This window comes from Contarinia nasturtii, unplaced genomic scaffold (assembly GCF_009176525.2).
Source record: "Contarinia nasturtii isolate CC-2019 unplaced genomic scaffold, AAFC_CNas_1.1 Cnas_scaffold_129, whole genome shotgun sequence".
NCBI classification, from domain to species: Eukaryota; Metazoa; Arthropoda; class Insecta; order Diptera; family Cecidomyiidae; genus Contarinia; species Contarinia nasturtii.
In genome coordinates, this window is record NW_022197486.1 from 6,572,124 (window position 1) to 6,599,122 (window position 26,999).

Sequence of the window (26,999 nt, forward strand, 5' to 3'; positions counted from 1 at the left end):
ACGACAAAAGGAACTATAGTGAATTTATAAATATTAAATGACCTGAAACATGTTTAATATTAAAATCTAGATTAAATTAACTCATCTTCTGACTCTCGTTGATGCTATATGCATGAAAATGAAAATCTTCAATAAAAAAAATTATGTTATGCTTCAAATTTGAAGGTTTTTGAAAGTATTTAGTAAATCTTGGGTATTGCAGGACCTGCAGGTAACATTGCAAATTTGATCCTTGTGGATACAATTTTGAAGTGCAATTTCAAAGCAAATACATCCACTGGATGCCATCCAGTGGAAAATGTCTTAACAATAATATACTAACCGTTATAATTGAATAAGGAAGTTTTTTTTTTTAATTAGCTCATATTTTTTTGCAAATATATTTTTATTATTGTAGCATGCATCAATATTTATTAATTCCAATTTATCGATTTTATTAAAAAAAAATCTATGAAAACAAACAAAAGGGAACCAATAAGAAATATCAGCCACTCATCAACAATGGCGGCACATAGAATGTACTTTGAAAATAAATTGTAGTAAATAATTTTACTGTGGATACCAATGCTATACAAATGTTACAAGTTCTTTAATGTCGACAAACACAAACTTTCTTTGCATTGCAATAGCCACCGCGAAATCCTTTACCGATGCAACCCGCAGCACAGGCTGTTGCACTGAATGGTGAAAACGAGAATAAATCACAGGTAGCACGTTTCTGACGTAATCCACGTTGAACAGATGCAGAATGAACCTCGACCAATGACTGATGGTCAGCTCCAGATTCATCTACCAATATAGGCCGATAAGAGGAAGAAACGTTAAGCTTTTGTATTAAATATGAAAATATGTTAAGGAATAGCTTCGATATAATCACTGATTTTATTCAATTGTACTTTAATTTTATTAAATTTCCACAAAAATATTGATGCAATTATCATGAAGTCACTATCTTCATCTCAAAAGTCGTGAATGCGGTTCTTTTTAACAAATGTTTAGTCATTAAAATTGGAATGTTTGATTGTTTTTCTCACCGATAGATTCAAATGGTACATTGAATGATGCGGCAAACGAAGAGACAGCGAATAAGACGACTGCTACAAAGATTGCGACTAACTTTGAATTCATTTTTTTTAAATGATTTTCTTTTTCCTTAACGATTTGAATATTCGTTTGCTTGATAGCAAATTAATACTGTTGCTTTGGCCTCATTTTCAAGAAATATTTATAGTTAAAATCCGAACCGTTTCTAAAGTAAATATTTTTTAAAAAATTACCACTAAATGATCAGTTATGGGTAAATTTGAAGCTATGGCAAATGGAATATTTTTTAAAAATATTTGTTTTCTTCAGAAACTGTTCGGTTCTCGGAATCTCTTCGCAGTTTCTGTCTGTTATATATGTAAATACTGATTTTAATTTCAATTTATATTCGCTTCCCAAATGATTAAAATGTGGACTTACGTGAAGATATATATGCGGGGCTGTGCGGAGCAGTGTTGATTTAGACGAAAACAATTTACGTATTTCATGTGATTTTTTATTATTCGTCTGCAAAACAGATTACGCTCAAATTGATTCACATTGTATAATTTTCATGAGAAAAGGTATATTTGCCACTGAAACTTCTACCGAAAGAGACTTAAACGGTGGCCTCGGTCGATCGACGATTATTTGATTAATGGAATCTATTCATATCATAATTTTAAGAAATTGATAAAGTAGACCTCTCTTTCTGATTCCGTTTTTTAAAGAAATTGTCAAATTTGCCCATTTTGGAGAAATATTTTTGTTAAATCTCACAATTTCTTTAAAAAAAAACTGAAACGGGAAGGGAGGGAACGGTCTACTCGATCAATTTGTTAGAAATAACAAACGAATAAACTCCATCAGTCAAATTATCGTCGATCAGCAGATAGAATAAATTGGCTACCGTTTGAGTTTCTTACGGTAGAAGTTCCATTAAGAATTCATGTGAAAATTATACGTGATTCACCTTTTTTCATGATAATTATACAATGTGAATCAAATTCAGTATAGTATGTTTAATATGCAGTCGAATAATGAAAAAATCACATGAAATACTATATACAAATGATAGTACGTCAATTTAATAAATGCATATGTATTCAAAAGCGAAAATAAATAACTTTTGCTTTCTTGCACAATGAATAAATCGATTTAAATAATTTCAATTCTATTTTTAAAGTGATACGCAACGAATAAATAACATTTCATTTGCATTCATAACAGACAGACAGTCTATCTTATCAAGAAACGGTACAAAACCTTTAACACCTCATGTTAAATTAGTAATGCAATTGGCAATTAAATATGACGTACTCTTATATTTTTTGTTATGTTAATTCAAACAGAAAAATCCCCTCTGGAAAAGAAAAATCCCCTCGAACATTTTTTCCTTTTTTTCTTTCATCAGAAACTGCTCGATGTTTCGGGATTCCCCGATGATAAGACAATGGTAAGAGTTAATGCTTGTAATGGGATCCCCAGATTGAAGTTGGTGTTATAAAGTTATGTTTAAGATAGGTTCATAACTATAAATACTTCTTAAAAATGAGTCCAAGGCAACAGTTTTAATTTGCTCTCAAGCAAACGCACATTGAAATCGTGAAGGAAAAAGAAAATTATTTTAAAAAAATGAATTCAAAGTTAGTCGCAATCTTTGTGGCAGTCGTCTTATTTGCTGTCTCTTCGTTTGCCGCATCATTCAATATGCCATTTGAATCTATCGGTGAGAAAAATAATCAAACATTCTAATTTAATGACTCAAAATTTTTTAAATAGCGACTTCATGATAATTGCAGCAATATTTTTGTGGAAATTTAATCAAATTAAAATCAGTGTTACAATTTAATAAAATCAGTGATTTTATCGAAGCTATTCCTTAACATATTTTCATATTTAATACAAGACATTAACGTTTCTTCCTCTTTTCGGCATATATTGGTAGATGAATCCGGAGCTGACCATCAGTCATTGGTCGATGTTCATTCCGCATCTGTTCAACATGGATTACGTCAAAAACGTGCTACTTGTGATTTATTATCGTTTTCTCCATTCAGTGCAACAGCCTGTGCTGCAGGTTGCATCGGTAAAGGATTTCGCGGTGGCTATTGCAATGCAAAGAAAGTTTGTGTCTGTCGACATTAAAGAACTGGTTGGGCCGTTAAGACTTTCCGTTGCTGACTCCATTCCCGCTTTAATTTTTTTAAGAAATTAACTCAAATTACTAGTAAAATTTTCACCTTAATTTTTGTATATTGTTTTGATTTGGATGCAAAATAAAGTTGACTTGATGAAATGTAACTTCCAAGCTATTAATTTGTTTTGTTTTAAAGTAAAATATATTTTGTTTAATAACCACCTTCAAAATTTAAATAGCGTGAAATGAATTTTTCGTTAGTCGTCAACTTTTTGTCAGTTGTTGATAATGACGAACAAACCTACCGAATGTTTTCGAAAAGAAAATGCAGAATAAAAAGATCCAATATAAACAAAAATTAAAATCTAGATTAAAATAACCCAGATTCTGACTCTTGTTACTGCTATATGAATAAAAGTTAAATATCTCATTTTGAGCTCTAAATTTGAAGGCGAATCTATCTAAGTTTTGGTAAATATTGTGTGTTACCTTCAGGCGTTTGATGCATCCGGATGTAATTTTGGGGCTCAAAATGTATCCATTCTTAAATGTCTTAACTATATATACCAACCTTTATAATCAAAGAAGTCCATTGCTCGCTCGTGGTCAATTTTTAAATAAATACCTCAATTCATTCATTTAAAATACTTTTATTATAAACTAATTAACATTCTTAAAATAATATTAATCTAAAATAGCATCAAATCAAGACTTGTTTTTTAAGAAAAAATCCGATAAACTTCATCTAGAACTTCATGTTCGTTAAGTTGCGTGAATTGAAAAGTTTAATTAAAATGAATTGAATGCGATTCACATATTATAAAACCATATCTATTCTATACATGTTGTGTACGCATTACGATTATGTTTCGCTTAACTCCAGCTCAAAATTAGACCTTCAATAACATCGTAAATGGTTAGTGTTTAAATTACACCCGAAAATGGATGAAGATCACGTGGCGTTGACAAGCGATGAGAACGAAGACTTCGTCGGAATGCATTTGATTTTGGAAAAGACGTTCGACGCGAAATTCTCAAACAGCTTACATTCTTCAGCGAATCTTCATAGCTATCACTAAAAATAAACATGAAAAGAAATGAAATGGCTGTAAAATCAAATAAAATTAAACATTTTCAAGAGATTGATGTAAAAGAACTGCAAAATCTCGAGTAGAATAATGCAAAGAGTAAGTTTAAAATTGAAAATGAAATTATTCAGTTTACCTGCTTTCTTCTCCGGCATTACAAACGTGCGCACCTGCCGCTGCATATCCGCATACACATCGCTTAGTTCGTTTTTCATTAATCATTCGATCACGTAAGTTTTCACGCTGTGAACTGCGCATCAATTGAACTAGTTGCTTATTTGAACCGACATTCATTTGTGTGGTCAACCCCACACCAGAATCACAACCACTCGAATGTATAGACGGTACTGATGTATCCAAATTGTTGACATTCCTGTGTTAAATCATTAAATTTAATCATATTTTGTATATGAGAAAAGAAAAGCAAAATTGTCTTACTGATTCTGATGTTGCAGTGGATTGTATTTGATGCATCGATTTTCATGGTCCATCAAATTGAAGTTTGAACTTAAAGCGGGCTGGGATAACGGCACATCAATAAAATCATGTCGTCCATGCCCACTGTGACGATCTCTATGGTTTAAAATTGATTTTGTTTTCATATAATAAACAAATTTGCAAGATGTATCACAATGAATTAGAATTTGTTAGCAAACAATGCACAAAAACAACATTTCGACATCATTTTCACGCACGACTTCTTATAATGAAAAAAATGACGATTTTGAATGTGTAATGAATAAATTTCTAATGAGCTACATTGTTCTGACAGTAAATCGATTGACAAGCAAATAAAAAGATGAATACCATTTTCAATCAGTCTATATTTTAGTCTGAAAAACGGCACATTTTGATGTTTTGTACACTCATGAAGAACGCAAAAGAAATCATAACAATAATTGCCAATGCCATCAAAAAATATGTGTTGTTGATGTGCAAAACACAGAAAATACTCGGGTTATTACAATAAAAACAAATAAATGAACCTTTATTTTGTGATGATGGTGCGAGGGACAAATTTTGGATGAAAATTATTTACGATTACATATACATTGTATTGTTGTTTTATTAAATAACGTTAAATTCTATAAATATCAAATTTTTTCTATCAGTTACTATAAACTTTGTACAATACTGTTGTTGTTGCAGTCTAGATCTCTTCGACATTGCACAAAATCTCATCAATTTATTTACCATAAACTTTCGTATAAATCAAATCAATGCTTTTATTGGCAAATGTTTACGTGATGATTTTGGATTGATATGTGTGATGTCTTCTTAATTTTGCATTTTGCCGAATTCGAAAAAATTTCTCATTTTCTTCTCTCTCTCTTTTAGTGAAATTATAAATCATTTGAAAAAAAAAATCCATTTTGGCAAATTTGTTATTTCTAACTAATCAGATCTCAACAATCTGTTTAATTTTGAATATTGATGGATTTTGAATATGAATGGCTCAATAAATCATCCATCGCACACTTTTTTCCAACTTTTTTCTTTGAATCGAAACGATTAATAATAAGTTTGTATTTTCCAAAATTAAATGGAAGAATATGCAAGTAAGCTAACTTAATTTCACGATAATAATCTCTTTGTGAGTATATATGTGTGTGTATGTGTTTATTATTATTTTAAATAGTGCCTTTTGTTTTCTTAGTGCTTAGCCAGTATATTATTATTATTAAGTTCTACAGTCTACATTTTTCGAGGGAAATTGGAATATATGATACTGTGAAACGCATTTATTTACTTATATTTGCTTTTATATCATTGGATTTTGGATGCTCAATATCTTTGCGATTAACTGAGCATATTTGGCTGAGCAATTTGCGTAATTCCTGCACAATGTATGCACACTGCACCAGGTGATCGGCTATATGTTTTGTATCACAGTACATGCGCTACACAAATTGCTCAGCTATCGCACTGATGTTGAGCATTCAAATCGCAATGTGACTGTTTTATAATCAATGTGCCGTAAAGCATTTGATTTATTATTTATGCTTGACAAAAAGTGCAACTAAAATAATCCATCTAAATAATTAAATGCTAACGATCTACATTTGAGTGTTCTTTTGGATTTTGTTTTTTATTTTCCGAAAAACTTTTTTTTTCATGAAATTTCTTCATTTTCGATCGAAATGTGCAAAGTGCTAATATTATTTGTATGTGCAATTGACATTGGTGAAAAATGTCTTAATGAAACGTACACATTTTTTTGTAAATTTATTTTCAACATTGCGGAAAAAAATAAATATATAAACTACATCTTGACATCTGTTCATTTTTGTTTTTCTCATTCGGTCAAGGCAGGTCTTCTCTGAGGATTATGTAAATATACGGAAATTTGAATGTTCAAGGCTCTGAGTGCATGAGTCTTTCTCTCTGAGACTAACCTTGACCGTTGGAGTGTTAAATGTTCTGCCTATCAGTGCGTTGAACATGGTCGGTTAACTGCTTACACGAGATGAGAACGTTGAACAAACAAAACGAGTTTATCTCACAATTTTTTTTTTTTTTTTTTTTTTGAATTAAAAATCATGCTTCTTTATAATTTGGAATATTTTTTTAAGTTTAGTTATATTTTGTACGTTTGACTTGTGGCACATTTATTTAAAACAACAAAGAAAGAAGAGAAGAGTGTGTGGTAAAGATAAGATAATATATTCGATCGAAAGATATGTTTATCTTATCCAAATTTTAATCCTACCAAACACTGTGAATTTTGTTTCATCCTCCAATTGACTTTTTACACATCAGTCAAGGTGCAAAAGTGGTTGGACCAATTTCACTTGGATGTTAGTCAGTTTTGTAAGTGATTTTACGTTTCATATTTTTTTGTATGACTACTGCCATTGAATGTGTTTGATATAAATCAAAAATTTCATTTCAAATAAAAGAGGTATTGCAAAAAAAAAAAAACGACTGAATGCAAAATCAGTTCGAATTGTGTGCAATAATTGTATAATTTTTTGTTATTATTGATTGTACCAATTTACGGAAGATATTTTGAAATTGGTGTTGAAACTGTCTGAATTTCATTGAATTTGATTGAAGCCGTTATCTTATCGAGATGTAAGGAGCAAAAATGAATGAATCATTTTGAAATGTGAATGTTATAATTTAATGCAGATATAATTTAGTGGCAGATTTAATATTTGATGACGAATTTAAGTTAAAAAAAAGTCAAATGAGAAAATTAAACGAGTGTTAAATTCTATGAATTTATGAGTGCTTTAACGCCTATGTACTAGTGTCCTTTTTTGATTATTTGCAATTTGTATTATTATCTCACCGTTTATATCGAACGCAAACCACGCAAAATGCGGTCGCCAAGCCCCCGGTGAACACGACAATGGCCAATATAATTGTGGCCAATTCGGATGTTTTTAAATTCGAGCCTTTGTATGTGGTTTGCGGGATTCTGGCATTGAAACTTTGGTATTCGCCCAATTCGGCCAGTCCAAGAATGCGCGATGTTATCGTTAAATTGCTCATTGAAATCGAACTCATTTTGCTTAAAAAAAAAAAAAAAAAAACGATTTTTAAATATACTATCGTGGAAACGATGGAAAAGACAAGAAAAAAATGAATCAACCTTTGCAAAACGTCCATATCGACAACTGTATTTGATCGAGGATCCACTGCATACAGATAAACATCAGTGCTGTTATTGTGAATAAAACAAAATCAGCTTTATTTCACTTTAATTTTTAAAATTCTGCCCAAAGATACACTTACGCTGGCTGATAGTTATCGCTCATGTGCGGCTCTAACATTCGGATTCGTACATCGAAGTTCGTTAAATCGCTGAGAGAGCTGGTCAAATTCTTAAGATCTTTTTCGATATCAACCGGTGTTCCTGCCATTACCAAACGTACGTTACGCATATCATCCAGAATGTATACCTTTGAAAATTATTTAGTGTTTTATTTTTAGTTCAATGAATTCGAATAAAAATTCAAGCTTTCGAATAGAGTTCTTTTAAAAATGAGATGAGAACCATACATGGGCGTCAATTCTTTCAATTTCTTAGGACTTTTGACGAGAGAAAGACTTTTTCGATTGTCCCAAATTCCTCAAACAACAACCCTCCCCCGTAATCAATTTTGATCCAAGTCAGATGAAAAATCACTTTTTGCTAAAAAAGAAAAATTCTTCTTTCGATTTTATGTGTGGATCCCCCCTTAACGACCATGTATGATAAGAACTCAATAATATTATCCATAAAAAAAGTACACGTACAAATACATTAACAATCGCACTTCGTCCATCTTCTGCGCCTTTTCGATCGGTCGCTTTAACATCAAATCCATAAACGCGTTGATCATTCGCAATCGGACCAATGACACGAATATTGCCAGACATTTCATCAATTTCAAACAGTTTTGTTGGTTCGTTCAATAAACTGTAACGAATTTCCGAATTAAGGCCAACGTCGTCATCAGTTGCCTCGACTCTTGTAACTGGATAGCCAAAATTGGCTGTATTTGGTATGACAGCAACGATTGGCTTTCCATTGCCAATAAATTTAGGTGAGTTATCATTTTCATCGGTCACACGTACCACAATCTATAAATAGAAATAAAACATTATATCACTCTGGAATCTGAAAATATCTATATCAAATTATGGCTATCGAACCCGATGGTAAAATGACGGATTTTATACGAATTACTTTGCGAATAATTCTGTATGCGTAATTAAATGCATCTTCACTGCAATTCATTTTGTATGAAAAGAGACTTCAATATATATATATATCTTTTACTAGTTAGTCGAAATCGTATCGGAAATTCAGGTTGTTAAATAGACACAGCATGCCTTTTAGCAAAGCAACATGATTGAACGTATAGCGGTACATTCAACATCACTGACTAGCACGCATCGCACTTTATTTTACATATCAGGCAAAAGCGCTCAATTTCAACACATACATTGACTTCGATTCAGCATTTCCAAGTGCTACCATTCAAGATTGATTAACGATATTGTGTATAGGCTTAACCAATATGTACGATATACCGTTGTTTATAGAATATATTTCGCATATGCCGTTTTGCACACAGCATACCGATCAATTTTACTACTAGAAAATGTAATCTGCAATACATAGTTTAGCCAGCAGGAAAAAAAAGAAACATAGAAATCGGAATGCCGCACACATTATCTCACTAGGATTGATGAGAATCACTTGTTTTTCTTTTCGATATATTTTACGCTCTTTTCCAATTACAACAGAAACGTGTTTATAACATTGGAATTCTAAGCAATATAATGAACGCGATAACGATCATTGATAAAAAAAAATAGGATACGAAACAAATTCATACACTCTCAATCTCCATCAAGATTCCATCAAAAATCTTGATTAAAATATTCCTAGATCATTGTGATGCAAAATGTAACACATCATAAAATCATGAATTCCAATTTAATTAAAAAAAACATTCCAAAACACTCACCCGAACTTCGTTATCCATTAAATCGCCAATGCGTTCGTCTGTAATTGGGTACATAATCGATGCGCGACTTTCACGAAAAACTGGATCGGCGCGCACTTTAAGTCGATATATATCTTGGAGTTCTCGATCTAAACTTCGCACCAACCACAATGTACCGTTGTGTGGATCGATACGAAATTCTCGATTTCTCTCCGTTTCGGTTGTAATCGTCCATTTAAATGATTTTTCACGATGAAAATGTGTTGCATTTATTTGCAACAACATTGTCGGCACCACATTATTTTCGGGCACTTCAATCTCATAGTATTTGTGATGAAAGAAACTATTGCCGACAATTTCTTCATAGTCACTATCTACATTACTGGTTCCTTGTAAGTTAACGATGAGCAATGCAACCGATGATTTGGACGGTGTTCCCAAATCGGATGCAATTATTGTTAAATTAATATGTTCATATAGATTTTGATATCGATTGAATCGTGCAATGGTCGTTATTACACCGTCACGTGAATCAATTTCAAAGAAATATGGTAGACTATTGTGTCGCAATGCATACATTACCAAACCATTACCATTGCCCGAAAAATCTTTGTCAATGGCCGTGATTTGCTTAACATACGTTCCAGGTTCTGTATTTCGATTCAAATATGCTTTGTATACGGGCAAATTGTATGGTAAATCTTCATCGTTTATCGATTCAATTATTTCATCGGCATCTGATATTCGACGACCGTAACCACCGTTTAGCGTAAGCATTTCATCAAAACCAGTAAATATTGGCGCATTATCGTTTACATCCATGACATTGATTTCAATTTCTACCGTCGATTTCATTTGCACTTCCTTTTTACTATTATCACTTGCAATCACTTTGAATTCGTACAGCGATTTCATTTCACGATCCAATTCACCATTGACTTTTAATATGCCCGTCAATGGTGTTATGTAAAATGGATGCGATTCATTGCTTACTAATGAATATGTTATATTTGCATTGTCACCGTAGTCCTCATCGGTTGCGGCGATTTTTCCAATTACCATATGCATGTAGTAACCTTCACTTATGTCAAATGTATACCATGGCTTTTCAAACACTGGCGCATGATCGTTTACATCAATTACCTGAAAATTTAAAATGATATAGTATTCAATTATGCAATGGTGCTCATTAAATTTTATCCAGAATTTTTTATAATAATTTAATTGAATTTGCGTAACGGCAATAAAATTCAAAACCAATTAAGTTTGAAATATGTGCACGATCAAAATCGTCAAATTGATTGAGGGACTCGTGGGAAAAAGTTCAAATAACAATTTTTTATGAGAGAACTATGGCAAAAATATGTGTTGATAAGCGAAGCCAGAAATTTTGGAAGTTAAAACTACTTCAAAATAGGTTTAGTTTTGCTATTTTTTATGCTTTCGTGTGGCAAATTTGAAAAAAAAAATCTCAAATAAACTTCACTCTCTCAGAGAAGGGGGTAAAATCTCTAAGCATTTTACCGATGGTTTGAATTTGAAAAAAATTGTCTTGCTAGGGGGCCAAACCGGAAAACTTCCAGCGTGCATGTGTGATTGGTTTTTGCACGGAAGAAATGAAGAAAAAATTCCGAATTTTCCTAGGGTTTTTATCTCAATCAAAACACTGTGAATATTGCGTATATTAACTGCGAATATTCGCAAAATATTCGCAAAATACGTACATTCAATGCATGATTCGTAAAACATGCATAGTATATGTACTGTCGAATAATATATATTCGCAAACAGATAGTGTGTTGTAAAAATGAAATCCATCATTTCTAATAACTTCACAAGAAAAAAAAAATCTTGATCTCAAATATAAATGAACATTGTTTCTTACCTTAAATTTAATTAAAGTGGCATCGCTCAATCCGCCAGCATCAATGGCCGACACATTCAATATAATTTCAGCTTGTGCTGGTAATGGTCGTATAACACGTAGTTCACCGCTTGACTCATCCATTCCGAACAATTTTGTGGTGAACATTTGTTTGGCATTTGAACGTGGCACCGTGTGCGATTGTGAAACGATTTTATATGAAACTTGTGCATTATTTTCGTAATCATCGTCGGTGGCAGTGAGCCGAATGACGGTGTTACCAACTTCAATATTTTCAAGTATTGAAAAAATGGCATATGGTTTATCAAAATTGCGACGTCGTGAACGTGATCGATTCGATGTTGTTGTTGAACGTGTTCCATTTTTTCCAATGTCAATGTTCAATTGACGTGGCGTACCAATGTGTTGACCATCCGCCAATTGCATAATTTCATAGTTCATATTACTGGCGCTGGTCATAAGTGGATCGACATTCCGTACATGATGTCGAATCGGATAAGTTAATGTATCGGGTTCGGATCGATCGACAAAATAGACTTTTAAATCGTTTGGATAATCAAGAACCTCAACGTTTGCATCTTTAAAAATGGCAAGCTTATCAAAGATCGGTGCATTATCATTTGTATCAAGTACATAAAGTGTAAATTTAACTTCTGAACTTAAACCACCTTTGTCCCGTGCAATCACATTGAATTCATAATAACTTTGAATTTCACGATCGATAACATTTGGTCCAATATATCTGATCACATACTGTGGCACATTAATAAAATCATCCAAAAAACTATTGTTCGAATGTCGATTTGCGTGAATTTTTGATAGTGCACGTGCAAATCGTTGATTTCCAATTGAATAGGCTGATGTAAATTGATTGAGTAGATTCGATGTGGCATTTCGTCGTTCAATCGTAAAGAAATTGCTTCCTTCACCTTGAAGTGTTAAATCAAATACGGCATTATCATCAATATCACCATCGTGCACTAACATCTGTTGATCGAATGTCACTTCGGTATTAACGGGCGAATTTTCAATTATTGATCCCGAATATGAATGCATGTTAAAAACGGGCGGATTATCATTTACATCATCGACGTAGATAACAACTTGATAAATACCAGCACCAGTCACATAACCTTGAACATATTCAGCGATAATTGTTAAATAATAAACATCGCGCTCTTCACGATCCAATGGTTTAACGGTCATTAGTGTGCCATCATTTGTAATTGTTATCATATTATTGACATCATGTTGATTTGCAATGACAAATCGCAAACCACGGTGATTATTATTCGATTCATAACGTCGTTTCACTTGTTTACCAGATCGTGTAGTATTTTGTAGATTCGGAAAAGCTCGAGGTTTTTCGGTTTGCTTTCGTAATGGACGCGGCGTAACCAATATAACTTTTGACATTGATGTTGTGCTCGTATTTGATCTCCTGCTCGGTATATCATCCAATAAATTATCCAATGTTGTCATGTCGTGTGTCATTATATGTTCCGTGGTTGGTGTTTTATTTGATATTGATGATGTTCGCGATGTCACCGTAACCACTGTTGAACGTGTTGACACGGGATGCGATGTTACGCCTACTTTTTCCGTTTCAGATGCAATCATATCATTGTAGAATACAGACGGTGTTACTGACACATAAAATTGATCCTCCACGTTTACATTGCGATGCGTACGCTTGTATGGCACCGTACCTTTTTTTATCTTGAGTTTATTTTTATTAAAACGAGAATTTAAGTAACGCTCATGGCGTCCGGTTTGATTTGTCGATGGCGGTGCTGGAGTTGTTAGTGGTAGTCTCGTATTTAATGAACGATTTCTTTCTTCTCTCGTTACATTTTTGTAAATTAACTGACCAATCATTGCATCGGCCAAATTCTCACGAATATGGAATTCAATTGGATCGTTTATTGATCCTCTGGCATGGATTAAAATTAAACAACAATTTTTTAGTTAACAAACAATCAAATTGATTTTTTTTAAAGATGAAACGCTTTTTTAAATATAATTGCTAATTTAACAATCGAATATAATTTGTAAAATATCAAATCTTACCTCATTAATATGCGTGTTTCTTCGTCTGGATTGACAACATGAACCGTTACATTTGTAATTAAAACATTATCGTTATCGGTGACAATGCCTTGTTCTAACTCAAATACATCACCGCTCTTGGTGATTTGACGGCCTGATTTTGAGGTGTGTTTTGTCAGACGATGATTATTTGACCGTGGTTTTTCCGGTGAAAACTGTGAATTTAGTAATGAATTTTTTTATGGAAGGAAATCGATTAAATGAATTTCGTTTATTTTTATTTGGATGCACACGGGGACACAGTAAATTGTGCTTAAATTTCGAATGGACTTCCGTGTATCAAAATATTGGCTGACTAATTTGGGGCGTTTTAACTTTTTTTATGTTTTTGAGATATGTGATTGTTTCAAACCAAATAAAACGATTATTAAAGTCAACTTTGCATTCACATGACTAACATCCCAAAATACCCGACATGATGATTTGAAATTTTAATTTTTAACAATCAATTTAATCTATAATAAATACTCACGTATGCAGCAACCGCTTCAAATTCATATAATCTTCTGTCAAACTCCTTTAAGTCTCGAATAACCGTAACAATGCCGGATCTTTCTTCAACCGCAAATGGGACACCTTCTGAATATGAATGCAACAGGTCATACATGACATAGTCACCTCCATCCCAATCAAAATTTGTCTTAATATGACCAACGGAGTAGCCAACTGGAGCATTTGCACCAACCCAAAATTCATACGGAGCTCCAATAAAATCTAGCGATCCATCAAAGACTTTTGCAACCACTTCAATGGTGACCACAGCCAGTGAAAATCGACGTTCCGATGGATTTGCTGGCTACAAGTTGGATATAAAACGAAAATATTTTGCTTAAGTATATGAAAGTTTCTGTAGTATATGAAACGCTATGAACATAAAAGAATATCTGCTCACCTGGTCGCTGGCCTCAACAAATATAGCAAGTCGTCCCTTCTTCAATGTACTAGAAACAATCAAAGCTCCTGTCTTAGAATCCAATCTAAATGGAACCTGTCCGCCACCTTTTGGTTGTTGTAATTCATATAAAATCATTCCATTTCGTCCTTCGTCCGGATCTTTGGCGGTGATATAACCAACAATATTTCCGATCGGTGCCATTTGATTGACTTTAAATTCATATAAATTGCCCATATCAAATTGTGGTGTATTATCATTTGCGTCCAGAAGTGTAATTTCAATTTCGACTGAGCTTGGTTTTTGATTTTTCCATCCATGTGGCTCAACCTTTTCCACCGCTTGAATTGTAATTCGAATTTTTGTTCGAACTTCACGGTCTAATAGCTCTTGATCGCGTACGGTAATCCATCCGGTGCGTGGATCAATTAAAAATGCACCTTCTGGACTTTCTTTACTGATCATATATAAAAAATCAGCATTTTCACCCTGATCACGATCCAATGCATTCACTTGTAGTACACTAAAACCGCTTGGTAGATTTTCAACAATCGATATATTGTAAAATTCCACTTCAAATTCCGGTCGATTATCATTCAAATCGATAATTTCGATTTCGACACGTGCCACAGCCCGTTTAATCGGTGTATCGCGTTGACGGGCCTCAATTTGAAGTACAAATGTATTACCGGGCAATGTTTCTTCTTCCAAATCGATTTCGCTTGTTAAATAAACGACGCCAGAGTTTGGATTTATGGAAAATATATTTCGATCATTGCCCGATATAATGTCGTATATCAATGTTGTATTCATTGAATCTTGATCGTATGCCATGATTGGTGGTGAAAACATCAATGGTAATTTTATGTGCTGACCCTTTAAAAAATAGACATGGGAAACATTGCATTGAAAGTTAGTTGTTTTATATGCTTTTACACTTGTCTTTGCCAATCTTAGTCTTACTAAGTCAAAATTCATCTGATTATTATTTTTGACCAATTACGTAACTTTTTTTGAATTATATACCATTTTTTGGTATAATACAAGCATTTGTACTGTATAATTTCGACATGTATCATTTGGCTTTTGAACGGACACTTGTTTCTCAGCAAAGAATGAAGATAAACCGATTGTGCAAATGAAATTTAACCAATTCAAATAGTGTGCGAATTTTAACAATCTTAACTACCAAATCGAAGCTGGTGCAAGATTTCAGCAAAAATCTTTTTTTAACTTTTTAAAAATATCAAATTAAATTCAAAATCTGCTGTCATTTTGGATTATTAACATATATTTCAAATTGAAATTTTCACAATTCGTTCAAAATCTCGTGTGCCGCACATGCAAAAGATGGTGTAATAAATTCCATATTTCCGAACACTTGAAATGCACGGCATACTGTCATTCGAAATACATCTACACAATAATTGACACCTTGCCTCATTTCAAGCCGATTGTGTATTTAAATTCGCGTAATGCACATTTTCTCATGAGATCAAAGAATAGATAAAAATTAATTACAGATTTGAAATGATCCACTTCAATGCTCATTTCCAATTGAACATCCTACTTTTTACGTTTCTCGTCATATTGTTGCAAATTAGTGACGAATGAAAGTGATTAATATCGGTTAAAAGGTTGTGTGTAATTTGGTAAATGATGCTCAGTCTAGTTCCCTACAGCTGGCGGCGTTTGAAACAAAAAGATAATACAGGTCGGATAGTAAAAGTCGCATGTTCGTTGTAATTATGATATTATCTGAACAAGCTGTGAAATGGTGTACTTAAAACCGGAAACCTGACTCTTTCAATGCATCACTTTGTGTTTTTTTTCCATGTCAAAGCGAATGTTTTTCAATATACAAATATTTTTTAAGTAAATTCCAGAAATCAAAAAAAAAACGACAACGAAACAATTGAGATCAGTAAAAAAGAGATTCGCTTTGGAGTAATTTGTGGCTGAAGAAAAGAAAAACAGACACAGAATGAGTGTTTAACGTACGTGCTAATAATGTGGAATAATAATGCAAATACTGTTATTCACATGCGCGAACAAATGATGAAAAAAGGCGGCACACACTTACACCCCGAAAAGCAGTGAACTCTACTCATTTCTATGAGAATGGGCATATTGATGTAATTGCTAATGTGGGAAGTGACTGCTTTACTGTTTCTTATTATTGTGCATACAATTTACTTATTATAACACATTTGAGTCGCTTTGAATGACAGCGAAATTTGTTTAAATGCAATTTGTCGTTGACGCGAGCGTGCTAGCACAAAGCACAAGCTACCGTGCATATTTGCGTGTATGAGTTATGCTCGTTTTTGGGTGTCGAAGCTAGTGTTGAAGACATACCAACACACATTCCATTGTGAGAAACAAGATGACATAAAAATACATTTAATATTACAAATACGGACGAATGGTCCAAAAAAAGTGGCAATTAAAACAAATAGACAGAAAATGACATTGCAAGAAAGATAAAAGAGAAAAAAAAAACGAAAAATATATATACTTACGGTAATTGGCGAATTTTCATTAATTTTTGTCCGATAAATGCTTTCAGTGAATTTTGGTGGCAAATCATCGCTATCTTTTACCATTATCATCAACGTTGTACTTGATGATTTTGCATTGTCTCCGCGATCCTAATTCACACGAAACAATTTTATTTTTTCGATGAGATAACTTTTCAATTATATATGTTGTAATAAAGTAAAATTGAAGCACGAAAAAAGAGTTAAACGTTTGTCGACAAATTGCCATTTTTTTATTGATAAGAAACGAACCATCATAATTTACATGTTTTTTCATCTTGAATAATAAAAGTACGGTAAGATGGTTCGTTCTGTATAAATCCCAGAATTGACAATTTTTGACACTTTTTTAATTTATTATTCAATATATTTTAAGATTTGTCTTAAATTGAAAAACGGTTATACTCACGGTTGCAACGATTGGAATTTCAAACATGCGTTTTCCTTCATCAAAATCGAGCTGTCTGCGTAGAATGACGTGCGGCCGATGTGGACTTTCGAGCGTAAAATGTGCATCATGTTCTGACGAATCAATGGAATATTGTACATCTGAATTTGGTGTATGCGGTTTGTCGCGATCAAATGCCATAATGCCCGTAAAAATTTTCGCACCAATTGCCGTTGACTCATCGACATACACTTGATATGGCAAATTTTCAAATTGCGGTGCATGATCATTGATATCTTCTATGTATACATTAACGGTTAAATATGACGTCTCTTCCGTGCGTCCATTTCGACTCATACATTCAATTTTAAATTTTAATACATTTTGTGGCACATCACGATCAACTAATTCATCGATCGTTTTATCCAATAAAACTTGGATATTTGTTTCATTCACTGTTCTTAATTTAAAATACCGTACATCGTCTGCATTTTCATTGGTACCTTTTATAAAAACGCTTTTACGTGGATATGCACGTACATTTAACACCTCGTCACCAACATGCAAATTTTCACGAATTCGAATGAATTTTGTTGTTTCCAATTCACTTTCGATGCCATTTTTATCATAAAATACACATCCTGTAAAATATTAAAACCACATTAATTTCATTGTATTTCGACCATTAAAAAAGTTTAAAGCGTTAAAAAGTTGTTAAGGTGCACTATAAAAAAAGAAGAAACAAAATTTTCTAATAAAATTTCTGTTCCTGCTTATTTGCATTTATGATGAAATCTTTTTCCAAGGGGCGAGCTACTACAATTCTCACAAATTCGCAATTCTTTTAAAAAATCTAGACAATTTTGTGAAGTGTCGCAGTATTCTGAACAAAGTATTTGTAGAATTACGTAGACTTTTTTAGGTTTTTGTGGTACAATGCTGAATTGTCGAAATTGCAATGCTTTAGTAGTTTGCTGCTTGCTTTTTACGCTTAAACAAAAGTTCAACGATTTTTTTCGTATCAAATGACCTTCATGGATGTAATTTCTAGTTGTTTTTAAAATTGAACTAGATCCTCAATGTTATCTTGGAATGTTCAAGTTAATAAAATAAACTTCCCGTTTTATTCATTCGCGATGACTTATAGCCTTTTTATTAATATAAAAATAGAATTATGAATATGGTAACCTAATCATGATTACCGATCATCATTCATTCGAGAGAAAAAAAACGAAGATTGCCATAACATGATTGTTGCATCGAAACGTAAACGCAATACAAACATAAAAATAGTTAAAAGTAACATAATATTAATTAACAATATATGGGTCCGTTCATTAAGCAGGAAGTGAGAAGATTCAACAAATGAAACATGCTGTAATTTAGTGACGATATCATCATTATGATTGATTAAAATCTGATAAACCGATTTAATAACAACACAAAATTCCGACCCGCCTACTGTGTGCCTTCATCGTCATTTCTGTATGCCATTTTCTTCGAAATTTTCATTGAATTTTTCATCGCGTATAGGAAGAGAGGCAACATTCAATAAGCACCGTTTATCGGATTGCATTAATTGGAATATAAATTCAAGCGTAAAACACGTGCCAGATTTTGTTCCGCTTGTCTCATTATATTATATCTATTTTTTGTTAAATATATCAAACATATTACCATGTGTGTTTACATAATGGGAAAAGTCATTGTTATTTGGTTTATAGTGTGTATGTGTGTCGGGAGTTTTGCGTAAGACAGAAAGAAAATAGAGAAAAAAAAGTCTACTTTAATTGAATTCAATAAGTTATGAGGATGGGAGAATATTCGTATTCATTGTTTCAACTGCCTGTAAATACAACTTCTTGATCTTTTTGTTTTTCTCGTTGTTTCTGTTTCTATATTAATTCGCACACTCGCAAAACAATAGGACAAAACAAAAAAAAATGCTCAATACTTGAAAATTGTGGAAAAATTGCGTTATTCTTTATTTGCTGTGCGCAATTTCTTTCTGAGCTTGTGTTCTTCTCTTTGTATGTATTTGCACGCCTTTTTTCACTCTTTCCATGTCGCAAAATAGGGGAAAAACTTCATCAAGGCTTAAATGGCTGTAAAACTCATATTTGCCAAAGCTGTAACGAGCACATGTCATATTTTCATCATACTAGCCCAGATTTCAAGAAATAAAGCAATTATAATGAAATATGCGTGTATTCCGACCATATCCAAAGCAAAAATAGGAAAAAACAAATCATATTATTATTTGATAAAGGTGGAAGTGATATTTTCAGTCTCAATTAGACTTATATGCCATTTTAATATTTATTTTTGTCTCTTTTTTTGAGTCAATTCAATCGCTCCGGTAGACATACACTAGGATCGCACAGCATTTTAAAGTGTATTTTGAAGAACAATAAAAAAACAAATACAGTTAACACATTTGCGAAAACGGAAATTATGAATCGATGTAAAACAATTATTTTCCCATGTGAGCGAATGCTAATGGAAAATCAAGATTTTAATCATGTTTGTTTGTTTCAATTTAAAGAAAATGAAGACAAAAAAAAGCATTGATGGATTGGTAACCGTTTCGTTCGCATATTCTTTGAAATAATGAAAAAGCAAGTAGCATTTTTCACTCGATTCGTCATAACATTTTGATCGAAGTTTATGGGCGTTGTGTGACAAATTACAAATCACATAAAAACCACACAGACAGACACGTACGGTCAAACGAAAAATTTAGTGCATTTCATCAAATCGATTTGTATCAGTTTCAAAGGCGGGGAAAAAAACGTCATCTGCACAAAATACATGTCATAGTGAAAGTCTTACAAATTCAATCACAACAAAAAGCAGCAACACATTAATAAAATTCACACAATTGGCCTGAGGCCAGTGATTTTTCGTTGCTCGTGTGTCAAAAACCATGAAATCTTCACAATTTCTAATTAAAATAGTCGATTGTGAAATTAAAAATTGTTTATAAGAAAGAGAAAAGAAACAGAAAAAAATGAAGCCAAATCAGTGCAAAAACTACCGATAAAAATTAGCCATACACACACATGTACACACATTGTACGCCCATAATGCCATTTGAAAGCCATTTCATAAATGTTTGATTGAACTTGCCCATTCTTTATAATAATTAACCGTATTTCCATCGACATTATGCAACTTAAGTGGATACACGCATATTTCATCTTGCATAATGATTGGCGTTTATTTCATGTTTTTCTATTTTTCTTCCACTTTTTATACACGTTTTATTCTTAAGTTCAACGGGATGTGATTTTTTAAAGTCATTGTATAAACGAAGAAAAAATCGGCCATATAAAAAACGTGTCATTACTTAAGCTTGATATTTAATCGCAAACACGATCGAATCAGTAGAATAAATTTATCATTTATAGATCTTTATGTATAATTCTTTAATCACACGTTAATTTTTGTATAAAATCTAATCATTTTTATTCAACTTTACACCGTCGAAGCCTTCGACTCGAAGGTGAAGGAACCTTTTTGAATGTTTGTTCGAGAAGATTAGAAACTAGCTTACTTATTGGTCACGAAAACATTTACCAGTACGTACAGTTTCACCAGAAGAATTTGAATTTTCATCTTTCGGTTAATAATAAGAAGAAAAATGAACAAAGTGTGTTCAAATCTGTCAATTTGTACAAAATAAAATTCTATACTTCATTTGATTTTTCAATTGAATTGACCTTCTGGTCAATTGAAATGATAAACGAAACTTGTCTTCATTTGCTGCCTTTGATACTCAATAAGATCACCCAAGTGGTCTATAAGATTTCTATAATTATCCCTTCTTATCGACAAGTCGCCACAGTCAAATGCTGGGTACCGGTAACAAACGTGTCAAACGTTTTGAATTATGACATTTAATATGACTTTTTTTTCTCTTGGTACAAATTACCGCATTTGGTAATTACTAGCGATGAACAAGATCCGAAAAAAAAAATCCGACTTGAAAACTAAAAGTGAAAGAAATGATACTTGGTACATGGAAATTCAATAAATAAGCAAAATGCATTGTTTATGCAAAGCGGCGACGAAGAAGAAGAAGAAAAAATACTATGTGTGAATTTTTTTTTGTAACAAAACAAAAGACATATATGGTTTCTTTTATTTTCGACTGTATATATGGATTTTTGATGTTTGCGAAAAATGTTGAGCCTTGACCGGTTTGTTGTTTTTTTTTTTAAAAAAACATTTGAATTTGTTTCGATGAGATGTACGTGATAAAAATCGAATGACACATGCGGAACACTTTAAATGAAATTGATAAATCATCCGTTCAAAATGGTGTACCATATATCTCTTTCTTTCATTCGAATATTATCTCTTCCCGTCTATCGGTAGATGCAAAACATCCTCGATGGTTCACACATCGCGCTCGTTTGCTTTACTTCGAATCGCGGCAAATATTTTTTTTTTCGTTTCTTTTTTTATATTTCGATTATTCCAATTGTACATATATATGCATACATACATTGTTTACATGAAATTCTCTCATTTAATTAAAAGTGTTTAATCTATGGAAATATTCCAAATTGTTTTTCCTGTATTTAAAACACTTTTTCTGTTTTTTGTTTTGTTGGTGTGTGTCTGTTGAACTCTTTTTTTTGTTGCAGTTGTTACTATTGCTGCGACTGTTGTTGTGTTCTTTATTTTTATGAATGCATGTTCCATGTATTATGAGAAGAAAAGAAAAAAACCAGATCTATTGCCGCACATTCAAAACAAAATCTAATTAGTTGTTCAATGCTTTTTTTTCCACCGAAATTGAGTAAATGAATGTAATAAAATTGTTTTGTGAGTGTGTATAATGATTTTCGAGTTATGGCAGGTGAAACAGCATGGATTCCATTGAATTGTGCCGGAACTTCTTCGTTTTTTCTTCTTATTATTTATTTATTATTAATTATGCCTTAATTTGAACTAGATTATTGTAGTTTGATGTTTGATATTCAATTGTATCAGAGGACTCCCGTCGATAAATCGCCGCATGAGGTCAACCAATTGACACTCAATGATTGAGTTAATATCGAAATTGAAAGGTTTATGAAGATGCATAGATCATTTCGATTTCTTTGATATTTAAATAATGACCAAACATCCAATTTGGTAACTCTTAAATTTTAAATGTTTTTTTTTTTTTTTTTTTTTTTTTTTTTTTTTTTTTTCAAAAAAAATTCAATTAAAAAAAAACGAAGAAAAAGTAAAAAGAGAAACAAAAAAAATTATTACTCAAGTTTGGTGATTCAATTAGTGAAATATGATTACAATTATATCCATCAAATCTGTATTACGTGGACTGTTAGTAGAGGAAAAAAACATACGAATTGGTCGCGTAAATTTGCGAAAAGTAATTAATTTCTAATATCTTAATACCGATTTGAAATTAATTAGTTAATAATAAATGCCATCAAATCACACACTTTATTTAAAGTTGCAACCGCACACTGTTGTAATATATTCATTCGTTCATCTTACTTTTCTTCTTAACTCTATTTTCCTGAATTTTGAGTGCTAATTCCGTTTGCCATTAAATTTATCACACGAAAAAAATGTGGAGCGAATGATTCAAATGATCTTATTTGTTGGGTTTGTGCCAAGATCTAGAGAGCAGAGCAAGAGATGGATACCGCGAGAGAGAAGGATGGAAAAACGAAAGAAAAACTGCTTCAAACTCATAAACAGAATGATTATGCAGTAATTTTCTCGCTTTGTGTACTTAATGTATTGAAGCTTTGAGATTACCTAATGGGCACGCAATGTTACAATTTTTCTCTTCTCTTTTCTTTTATTCAAATCATAGTGAAATGTAAAGATTTGCACACACACTCACTAGCATACCGAAAACGGTAATTGTTTTCATAGAAGAAGAAAAAAAAAATGTATGAGGAACAAAAAGCATCAATCTGAGAGTGTATTCTGTGTTATGAACGCACTGCCAATGGGTTCATTATTATGCGAAAACAGGTTTTCCCACATATTGCGCGCGAGCGCATAAATACTATATAGAGATATACAATCATGTCATAGAACTTGTACTTGTTGTGCTAACGTATGTTAGTGCCATTACACTTTGGAATATGGAGAACGAACAAAAAAAAAATTGTATGTAAGTAAGTTTATTGGGCTCCTCTATTTATGCATGCTGCATGGAATCTATTACAATTCAAGTGCGTCCAATTTCCTGAATCAATTTACCGAAGACATACTTTAGCAATGCGATGAAGCGAACAAGTAATAAAATGAAAATATGTCAATATCAAGAGGAATAGGAAAGACCCTCTAAACCCACATTGTAAATTAATTATGTAACTGCAAAATGGAAATAATCTTATTATACAACGTCACATTTTTTTAACATTGAAAACGATGGACATGACATAGCCACACCATGTGTGTGTATGTCTTTTGTATAAGCGCTAACGTGCACTCAAGAAAACCGTTTCAAAACGGTTCTTTCAACTCGTAAGACTCGTTTTCCTTTTTTATTTTTTAGTTTTGTTTGAAAAAAAAAATGTAATGAAATAGTTACACGAATGAAATGCGCAACATTTTACATTAACTTATCTAATCTGTGGCAACATTCAAGCACCACTTCGATAAGAATTCTGGTTTCGAAACCAAACGAATGGATTCAACACGTGAGGACTGTAATTTTGCAGACGCAAATGCAGTCGAGTGTTCTTTCGTTCGTTCCAAGCGTTTAGCTTCCGGAAAATTATTTGCTCCAAATGGAACGGGTAGGTGTGATTCATGAGGTGTTTGCAAATTCGATATGCTGCAGATGCTAGTTTGTAGGTTTTTGTACTATTCGATAAACGGTATTTTTGAATCGATTTTTGGTTTGTTTTATGGCATTTCTTTGATAATATGTTAAATATATATTGATAGCATTTTAGATATTTAGTTCAATCGATTCGATTTATTTATTTTTCTCAGCGACCTTATTTTAATATTTTCACTAATGTTTTTTTTTTTAAATTTTCATTCGAACATTTGTCATTACAACCGAATCGATCGAAATCTGTCTTACCTTCGATGAAAAAGAGTCTGTATGAGATGATATCGAGTAATAATATGATAGTTTTTATGACATTTGAACGCATTTTGGAGTTTATATTGTTGATTGAACATTCAAAAGCATTAGTTTTTGTTTCTTTGTCTCACTTTGTCCGGCTATGGTTGATTTCTTTCGTAATATCGACTGTCCGTTAGTTCTGGTCTCACTATTTTTTTTTATTTTCTGTGTTTATGATTTCTATCTGAGGACAATCAATGTTTCACATTAAATTTGTATTTATATGTAAATCAGATGGTTATCTTTAGTGTATAGGCAGCTCACTTTATGCGAAGTCAAACAAAAATTCTTCGCATTAAAATTGTTCAAATATTTTGTTTGAAATAGAAATGATCGAGATTTGGTATGTGTTTGTATCGTGCCATGTTAATGAATGGTCAGTCGTTTGAACAGTTTCTTTCGACTGAAAGTGCTCATTATCGTTGCATTGAGTGATGACCTTTCTCGATTAACAATCCAATTCATTCTGATGTAGAAATTTGCACTCATATCAGTCCATCGTGCAGAAATTGCACTGTAACACCGAAACCAGTTGATTTTCAATCGATGTATGATCACGATTATCGATAACGTCTTTTCTTTTGTAAAACATTCAATCACAATTATTAACTTTCGGTACGGTTTTCAATCAGTTGCAAACAATGACTTTGAATACTCCAATCAAATTGATTACATTAAAAAAATTTGTAAAGTTTTGTCTGATTTTATGCGAATTTTTTTTTTGGTATGAAAAGCAAAATTTTTTGTTGTGTCTAGTCGCTTTCACTTGGGACGAACAAATCTCTCCCGTTTAGCATGTCAATTGTTTGGAGTATGTTGGGACTCCTTGTCCATCGTCTTCTATTCAAAATTCGTGTGAGTCTTTTCACTTTATTGATCGTGCATCACTTCTTACAATACACCATATCTTTTGTGCATTTTTTTGTTGCTCTTTTTTTCACTGTGTATTTTGTATTATCGCGAAAATAAACATGTTGCCATTCAAATGTATTTCTTCTTATTTTTTTCGGATCGCATGACAATCAATTCAAAAGCAAAACTGTTTAACGGTTTTTTTTTTATTTATTTAATTTTGCATTCATATTGTTGGGTGTTAAGTTTGTTGTCTTTCAGTTTTTTTGTCTGTATTGTCGAATGCACCAAGGAAAGAAAAATACATAAACACTAAACTGCATGATAGTTTTGTATGTGACTTGATGCGAGGCTAAAACATAACTAAAACTCAAGTGTGGCTGGCACAGCTCGCAAAATTACCAAGAGTTGACTTTCATTATGCGCGATGATCTCTTTTCACCTGTACTGTGGCAGCGGTGAGAGAATTGGATTGTGTGTGTGTGTGTGCGTCTTGTGTTTACCTCTTTATCGCTTCATTTTCTGCACCGCACTCTTCGCGGCATGCTGTTTTTGTTTGATGTGTATATGGTTCACAAGTGTGGCGGCTGCTACTATGCTTTTGCCTGTGCAGAGAGCAAATAAATGAGCGAGTTTGCGCACATTGGTAGGCATAGACAAATAGTTCGTAATGATCATATACAAAAGAAAATGGCCAAAACATTTGTTACCGTAGAAAAAGAGCAACTTGGCTCTTGGTCTGGTCAGTGTGCACTCGGAAAATTGTTATGCTTTTTCTTGTGGCGCTCGTAATAGTAAATCATCATTGTAATTCGGTTTATTTCGTTTTGCCGCAATGCATACACCGAATTTTGATCATGATTCTTTGTTTTTATCTCATCAAATGAAATTCAAAATCATGTGGCTGATGGTTTCAAAAGAGTCAAATGAAAATGCGCGTTGTTGATCTTTTTCGATTGGTTTTGCTCTTGGAGTGATCATAGCTATAGCCAGACGTGAATTTTTTTGGTTTCCGAAAGAACAAAAAGTGTGTCGAAAAACTGCTTTTTACCACCATTTTCAACAATGTTCTCGACTTTAATTTAATTAACTTACATTTTCATTCATCATTCAGTAAATCGCTTTGAACTCTGTTTTTTCTTCACTCTTGCGATGTATCCGAGAAAAAAAAAATATTTAGTAGCCCTATTTGACGAACGAATTCCAGATAAAAAAAAATTGTGCCGAAATTTTGTTACCGAAGAAAAAAATCTTAACAACATCGTGTACAACACCATAAGAAAGTTCTTTGCGCCAAGTAAAAGAAGGTTGGGCAAAAGAAATTGTATGTTTTAATCCAATGTTGCTTTGTAATGCTAAAAAGACAAGAAAAAAAATGTTTTGATTTCTTTTCATCATTTGACTGAATGTCTGAAATGTTATGTGTGCCTAATTTTTTGTTTTCTTCTTCTTTCTCCGGGCCAATTAAATCACTTCTGTGAACAATGCTGCATCTAAATTGGTCAATAAATTTTGGTGTTTGGT

At 32.6% G+C, this 26,999-nt stretch overlaps 2 protein-coding genes across 2 annotated transcripts in view; one reads left to right on the top strand and one right to left on the bottom strand.

Annotated features, from left to right (window-relative positions):
• Positions 1–3,901: 3,901 nt before the first annotated feature.
• On the bottom strand, positions 3,902–25,831 carry LOC116348226 (cadherin-89D). The gene is made up of 15 exons (XM_031779140.1): positions 24,579–25,831; positions 17,531–18,150; positions 17,104–17,232; positions 14,582–15,457; positions 14,162–14,485; positions 13,651–13,844; positions 11,581–13,513; positions 9,717–10,838; positions 8,497–8,823; positions 7,993–8,159; positions 7,850–7,918; positions 7,547–7,768; positions 4,690–4,824; positions 4,388–4,624; positions 3,902–4,238 (listed from the first exon to the last, which is right to left on the bottom strand). The coding sequence occupies exons 1-15, from the start codon at positions 24,649–24,651 to the stop codon at positions 4,088–4,090; spliced, it is 6,579 nt and encodes a 2,192-aa protein (XP_031635000.1). The 5' UTR covers positions 24,652–25,831; the 3' UTR covers positions 3,902–4,087.
• LOC116348247 (lipase 3-like) overlaps positions 7,006–26,999 on the top strand; it is a 36,935-nt gene continuing 16,941 nt past the window's right edge. Inside the window, exon 1 of the mRNA XM_031779162.1 lies at positions 7,006–7,062. The gene's annotated coding sequence lies outside the window, so the exon portion shown is untranslated. The remainder of the gene's footprint in view (positions 7,063–26,999) is intronic.

Excerpts from the sequence above, each read along its gene's own strand:
- LOC116348226 (XM_031779140.1), bottom strand. The coding sequence starts at position 24,651 with ATGCGTTCAAATGTCATAAAAACTATCATATTATTACTCGATATCATC. Across the intron at positions 4,825-7,546 it reads GTTTGCGTTCGATATAAACG|AGATCGTCACAGTGGGCATG; the intron begins GTGAGATAATAA and ends TTTAAACCATAG. Across the intron at positions 4,239-4,387 it reads AATGCCGGAGAAGAAAGCAG|TGATAGCTATGAAGATTCGC; the intron begins GTAAACTGAATA and ends GTTTATTTTTAG.